This window comes from Echinococcus granulosus (assembly GCF_000524195.1).
Source record: "Echinococcus granulosus chromosome Unknown EG_S00001, whole genome shotgun sequence".
Classification (NCBI taxonomy): Eukaryota; Metazoa; Platyhelminthes; class Cestoda; order Cyclophyllidea; family Taeniidae; genus Echinococcus; species Echinococcus granulosus.
In genome coordinates this window covers 134750-142485 of record NW_020170381.1, presented here as the reverse complement: position 1 = coordinate 142485, position 7736 = coordinate 134750, and the positions used below count along the sequence as shown (strand labels likewise).

General features: G+C 38.1%; 1 protein-coding gene across 1 annotated transcript; it reads right to left on the bottom strand. All coding sequences in view use genetic code 11, as the record gives it.

The window, feature by feature from the left end:
• Window positions 1-222: 222 nt before the first annotated feature.
• On the bottom strand, window positions 223-3726 carry EGR_00017 (hypothetical protein; the record flags this gene model as incomplete). The annotated part of the gene is made up of 3 exons (XM_024489266.1): window positions 223-333; window positions 2643-2758; window positions 3705-3726. The coding sequence occupies 3 exons, from the start codon at window positions 3724-3726 to the stop codon at window positions 223-225; spliced, it is 249 nt and encodes an 82-aa protein (XP_024355944.1).
• Between the last annotated feature and the right edge of the window lie 4010 nt (window positions 3727-7736).

Genomic DNA, 7736 nt, shown 5'->3' with positions numbered 1-7736 from the left:
GAACGTTTGCATACTGGAAATTGGTGACTTATGATTAAACGAATTGTCTTTGTAGTGAAGGTTGATCATATAATTGTGGTATTGACTTCCCTGGTATCCTCATTTCACACGACATAATTTTTTCAAATAAAGTAAAGGTGGGATCATTGCGATCTGCACAAAGACGATGCTGATGGTGAATAGGAAAAAACTCCAAGGCGCATTTACCAAGGGCACGCACGCCTAAGAAGTAGAGGGAGATACAAAGACGAAGAGGCCGCCGACGCTGCCCACATCCTGTTTTTTTACATTTCTACATTGAGAGGAGTCACATGCGACAATAGAGAGCTCAGCCTAAAATAAGTAAAAAGAAATCGCCTACCGCGGTAATAGATCAGTCGATGTGGTCGTATGTCAACTTTGCAAGCGAGCGTCCATAAGAGTTTAACTAACCCGAGATATTCTCCTTTTCAGCTTTATTCCTGTCTTCTAAATAGTAGTAATAGCAACGGTGATACTTGGATTCCAAATTCAGTAAATGTTCAATGTTAGTGTGATTTCTGAGAGTTTATTTTCTCTAACCCATCGTAATTTGCCTATACCTCTCAGTGTTGGCAATCTCTCACATCTCACTTGGCAGATGAAGCCATCGATTTCGACGGCGCTAAACAAAACAAGGAATGGGCTTTAAACTGCGACTTAATTTGCCTCTCCATACAAAAGTTTTCTCTGCAAATAGCCAAGCGTGGATGCGTCAGTGTTTGTCTTCAGGGCTGAATCTTGTGGGGCTTTGGTTGCAGTAATTTAAAAGTGCACCCGCAAACCTTCAAAGTTATGGCTTCAGCAAACTTAATAATTGTCCGTTTATTGAGCGGCCATCCTCACTTGAGCTCTAAGTCAGTCAAAATCGAATCTAATGGAAATTGAAATTAATTGGTCCTCTTACCACTTATTTAACTCCTCAAAACCAAATTTTCTGAACTATGAAAACAGACGATTCATTAAAAATTTTTTTGATTTGGGACTTGGTTTCAGAACAGCCTGTCCTGGTGTCATTTGACAAGCTATAAATATAAAATGTATTAAAACTATTGACAAGCATTACGGTCATTTTAAAGCATTAAACCTTACAAGGACTGCTGCTGTTTTAATATAGCGAATTCACATGAATTACTTTATCCATTGCCATTCTCCTCATTAAGTGGAAATCGAGGTTAAGTATAAAATCCCCCATTGGCACGTGCAAATAGTGGATGTAGAAAAATGATGTATACGGGCAGATGATTGCATGACCACACAGGACAACAGAGCGATGTGAAAGACCCAGAAAGTGGACTTACACTCTGCGCTATAAGGTTGTATCAGCGACACCTATCAATTTGAAATTATTTGATTTAGCCTGAAGGTCCTCTGACAAAGTTGACGTAGCAACGCGCTTGTCTAGACTCTGACAGGCCGCTCCTGCAGGACTTGGTAGCCCCAGACACCGGAGGTTTATCAAAGCTGCGTGTTGGTCCCATGATTAATGCCCTCACCCAGAAGAGTCAGCTGTCGATGTACCCCACGAATTCAAGTCACCCCCTTTCATCGCCTCCGTTAGCGATTGGTGACAGTAATCTCACTTACTAAATCATTTCGTAAATTTCTGCCCACCGCCCGATTTTATCCAGTCGTGGTACATTATGATTGCATAGAAGTAAGCAACAGAATATCCTGATACACTTTGATGTATTTTGGTAGGTATCTTTCAGCTTGTACAACTTTCGAAACAAATACACCTTCATGTTACTGTTTCGAATTGTACCTGGGGCTAGGTGACAATAAAGTTTTTGGAAGTGTATATGCTGGAACGTAAAAATCCTTAAATTGCCATAAATGATGTAGCTGACCACCAAAAGTCTTTAAAATGCTTTTTTACAAGAGATTTTCAATAGATAGAGGTAGATAACTTCTATCACTAAAACTCAGTTAAACTTAGTCCAAAAAAACATCAGCTCGCTATTACCTAAAGCTACAATGCTCATTAGACTATTTCTTAGTATAATGAACAAAAGGGCGAGACGTATGAATAAAGACGGACTGAGGAGAGCATTTGCTGGAGATTTTATTTTCAGGGAACTGAAAAGTAATGCTTGTGCTTGTCTACTAATTATCTTCTAAAGAGATTATTTCAGCATTGTTAGCAATGTAGAACTCCCCTTAAGTTTTGAGTAAAAAGGCTTACTATGATTGACTAGTTGCCCGCTAATATTGAGTGTCTAAATTAGTTAATGCATTTGCACATCCTCTTTCTGATGCAATGGCTAGGCGGATGCATTTAAAAACCCCTCATATGATTCAAGGACTCATGCCAAACATTCATGTTGACCGTGACCCGCCGTACTCTTAGCAAATATATAAACCACGAGGTTGACATTTGTTCTACATGCACATCTGGTGTTCAAGTTTGATACTGCAAAGTGAGGGAAAGTAAAATTTACTTAACGAAATAAAATGAGTGTTATAACATGGATCTGCACAGAACCAGATCACCGGGAAAGCAGTTCACAAGGACCATTAGACAGCAGCGGACAATTAACCATCCACAGATCCAGGATGTGAGAGGTTCCTCAAACACAGAGTGCGTGGCTAAACAATGGCCAACCATTGATGAGAAGTCACACAGATGGGTACACACGCATGGGACTGCCCTTAGACTTCGTTCGTCCGCCTCGAGTGCTGGCCACACCCCATGCCACCGCTTGATCCGGAGCGGTCGAATAGAAGGGTCGCAGGAAGACTAAGGAAAACACAGTGACACTGCCCCCCTCCTCCAATGCGGATTGTATAGATATTGAATCAAACGACAACGTCTATGCAAGCTCCAAAATAAGGAGATTTATTGCAATCCGTTCATCGACGCTATGACCAATCTCAATCTGACCTTGTAAAGGTACCCTCATAAATAAAGTCGCATGATCAAAAAAAATTGAGTACCTTATAGAAGGATGTAACGTTTAAGCTTATTACCTGAATTTATTGAATTACTCCCAGAAGACTGGGCGATATTAATAGAAAGAGGAAATCAGTTCCATCTGCTACTCAAGAGTCCAAGCGGTGATTAGTTTTAGTAAACAGGATGGATGACAAAAAATGATGGCATACCTAGAAAATGCCATTCTAGAATCATCATCGTAAATAACTTTGGTTGAAAAACTTATAGCCCAAAGAAGGATTTGGCCTCAAAGACTGGAATGAACAGTGTTTGATTACTGCTTCGCCTCTGTTGAAAATGGTGGGAGATTACCGTCGCATACATAAATTTGAAGTCTATTCTAGAAAGAAGATGCAGCATTTCTTAAGAAAATACATTTTGTTATGCTACTTTAAACGTTAGTTGTGTAATTTTCTACAAAATAAGTCCATATTATACAAAGGGACAAATAATTTCGTTGCCATTCAACCCAAATTGCAACTGAAGTGCAGGCATATTCACTTATGACATTTGCGTTTCCGCAGAGGTGATTCAATTGTTCGTGGTCGTATAATGGAAATCAGAGCGTTTAAAAGTATTTAAGGCTCTACGGTTGGCAGAAACAGGGTTGAAGCATGAACCTTTCTTCCTCATCCGTTGCTTGCCTTCCATGCACGCTTGTGTTGGCTTATCACCATACCGTGCCCTCTTGCCCTTGGCTCCTGCCTTTTAAGTTAGCCGAAGTGCGCGTGTACATACACAGGGAATTCACCTTCCCAGAGGAGCATCTCCATCGAACAACACGCCCGGTCCTAAGATCAAAGGCCTGTGCGGATTAATCCTTTACTTCTCCCAAAGTTCTTTTCGCACTTTGTTCTAGTAGGTGTGACTTCGAGGTGGATGCTTCAAAAAGTTATACCTGGCAAGAGCTTGTCAAAATTCTGACGTTTAGTGAGCAAGTTTTCGGCATTACTTGTAATGAATTCAATATTTGAGCTTTGTAAATAATGCACTGCTAATTAAAGCAAATATCCAGTTGTTCCTTCATGATATTAGGACAGCTTAAAAAGAATAATAAGTAACTGTTGAAGGTGAAGAAGATCATTTGATAAAAACTTTCTTACATAATTATTCAAATTTATGAACTTTACTTATCTAGTAGAAGTTATGAATCGGCGATAAGGGAAAAGTCGTTTTGAGGATAAAAACTACTCTGCTATCACCGTCCATCGAGCAGACCATACAGAACGCTTAAACTATGGAAAGCGACATAAAATATGGAGGTTTTCTGGGTTTTAAATTTGTACTGATGAACATGAATTCGGTAAATTTTAATACAGCCACTAAAGTTTCCAAGAAACGTTTGTTTTTAAACACCAAACTTATTTTCAAAATAAAGGTGTAACCTGGAGGTTGTTCTTACCAGTCGGAATAAGATTGACTGTCTTAAAGGCTTAGCGTACAGCGAACCCAGTTCGTGAATTTAGATACTGTAACAAGTTAGTATCGCATCGAATAACCATTCCGTAGGAACTTATTTGAATTCTGTGAGTTTTGGAATATCAACCACCCAAAATCAATTAACTTATTTGGTCATTTAAAATAGCAAAATAAAGCTATGTGATATCGAAGAGATTTTGAAAGGGATGCATTTTTTTGATAATACATAATAAATTCTATTCTACCGATATTTGACATCATTGATCCTTTCATTCGAAATTAATCACTACTATGTTTTGTGAAGGACAGCGATGAAGAGGGCACTACCCACAATTACGCGTGGAAGGTGGTTCAATTTAAATTCACAGAGGAATGATGTTTCCCTTGACGCAGACACACAGAAATCAAGGAAATACCAGGAATTCAGAAGACGGTCGCTTTTATGTTGATGATGGGTTTCTCTATAGAGCGCCTGCATCGAGACCAGGAAGCAGGCACTCCGGATGGGCCTCATTAAGCGAGTGGCATCGAGGTGGTGGAAGTCGGGATGTAGGGCCCAACTTCAAAGGTCGCACACGTCTTCCCTCCTGCCACTGCCACTACAAAACTTCAGGCACAAGGGAAGAAAAATTGGTCCCTGTTCGTGATTAATCGACTTCCACATGCGCATGCGTATGCATACATGCACACACGCACTCCTTTGTCTAGACTGAGGAACAAAATTACGTGTTTCTGAGACCTACTTTTGCGTTTTAATCGGAGATCACACACGCAAGAATAAAGCAACGTATTCAGCCATAGGCTAGGACTCTGACTTATGAAACTGAAGTTAGATATTTTGTATTCTATTTTGTTGAGATAAGTACCGCTTTTGTTCCTGAATCGTTGCAAACTTCAATGCCTTTGCAAACTTCTACTTGTTTCTCATAAATTTTAAGTTTTACCTGTTGAAGCCAATTTAGCACAGTGCAATGTTTCATGTCAATTACTCAAAGTGTGTGAAACAACACCTCAATCCCAATAACTGTAAATTATATTAGTAATGATTGTGTAATTGATCACCACCAAAACTGGACAAGGGTGAATACAATGACTCATTCTTAACATTTTCTCAAACATTTGAACACTTTTAGTCAAAAAGTTTGGAACGGAAGCGAATTAGGCTAACATAAAAAAGGCAATGCACGATTAAGTTGTACATGATTTATTAAAATGATTGATTAACATAAAATCACAGCACAGTTAAGCAAATGGGTAGTTGTTTTAAACTAAATGGAAAGTAAAAAAAAAAAGACAACTGAAGCACACAGTGAATCTTAAGTATTTTATTTGGAGTAATAAGTGGGGCTTTGACGCATCAAGAGTCGGTAAGACCTTTCCTTCGTAGCATAACGCACTGAATAAACAGTCTTTAGTTCAATTCTATTTGATTTTAAATAAACAATTGTAATGAACGTGTTTAAACTGAGCAGTGTTACTCATTGCAAACGTTACTTTTCATTTTATCATACGTGGTTGCGGTAAGCAACTGCCGCGAGAAAACAGAACCATTGGTCAATCGGTTTGCTTAACACATTTAATCTAAGGTTAAATCATGTTAATTTCCGCTAATTAAATGGAAATCTAATTGGAATTTTTAAACTATCGAGTTAGGGAAGGAATATTTGACTCACCGATTTTAAGAATAAACATTTTTAAAGTGTAATAATGATCAGGGAAGAAAATTCTAAAGGAGGCGTGTCTTGAGGGACATTAACCATCAGCACTTCACACTAGGTTCTTTCATAAAATTGCAATTATTTTACTTGAGGATTTTAGGCGACTCTTATTTTTTCCTGAATTCATTCTTAAACGTTCATTTGCAGAATGTACTTATCACCAGTTGCCATGGTAATAAGCGTAAATTTTGGACCTTTAATAAGAAAACTCACCTTATTTTGAAGATTCAACGTCCGTCCAAATCCTCTGCTACGCTCCAAAATTGCGAATGCCTGCCAAAGTTATGATTTGTTGGAAGATGAGTTGACCAATTCATATTCGGAACTGTTTCTTTTACAAAATTTATTAGCACTTGTCTCACTTTTGTAGAGACCGATCTAGAATGGGTAGAGTTCTCTTCATCATCGTAAAAATACGATTTGAAAAACGAAGAAGTAAGCTATGGAAATTTGAACGAGTGAACGATTCATACAAAACTGATATTGCCTCTCTCTGTGTATTTACGGCTTTCACTTCATTTCTGTTAACACCCTGACCTTTCTTTAAAGCGTTTGTGTAAGGAATACATTCAAAACCAAAAGGCGATAGTATACTTGCAATTTTGCTAGCATATAATACGTAAATGCCGGAGTAATCTTGAAAGTGTCGTGAAAAGCTATCAGTGCCGCTGTTTGGCATTATTAACATGGTATGAAGGTTTTAAAATTCGAATATCCTTTACGCTAAATGTGCGTGACCAATAAAGTTAGGCAAAATTTCTTACCAATTAATGATTTATTCCACTCTCAAGTGTTATAGATTAAAATATCTTACCAGAATGTTAATTTTTATTGGTGAACCGGAATTTAGTGTCTCATAGAGGATCATTTTACTTGACTATGATCACTTGCTCATGCATTTGAATGACATTACTGAAAAAGGAGACAGAAAAATTTAGTGGATCAAATAAGAATGGTCAATCTCCGGGTTGTAATTTTATGGGTAACTTACACCAACTACTCCTGACAAGCATTTCGAAAGTCTAGAGCACCATTGCGAATGATGGAAGCACTTATGAAGCAAACGCTCCATTCCACTGTTCATAGCTAAAAATAAGCTGGGTTCTGGATTAATTAAACGCATTCTACTGATTCAAAATATCAAGATGGTTTTAAAGCTTACTGAAACTCACGCTAGCTCAGCTGTAAGCATAATATTGAAAAGGCGTTTAGTAATTCACACCTTAATTCGAGTACCAGCCACGTCGTTTCTCATCATCAGTAAAATTATTTAGTCTAAATATTCACCCAATAGTTTGAAAAAGTCTCTTTTGGATCAGAAACATTAGACTTCTGCAAAATTACTAAAAGCGTTTTTATTGAAAAATGGCCAAAGACTAATTGCTGCCTCCCATTCATTTAGCTTGGCTAAAGTAGTAAGGGTTACCTACTAAAGGATCAAATTAAACGTTTGGATATAAGATAACAAGATAGTGGGTTTTAATGTCAAAAGTAGGTTCGACGGTAACATGCCCTTTCTTACTAAGAAGGCCAACGATGGCTTGATGAACGTTTGTGTGAATGTGGGACTTCTTTGATTGATGAGATACAGCATAAGAAAAAAAGCCATACGTTCCTTGTCCCCCATTGGTTTCTTAGAGGTAGAG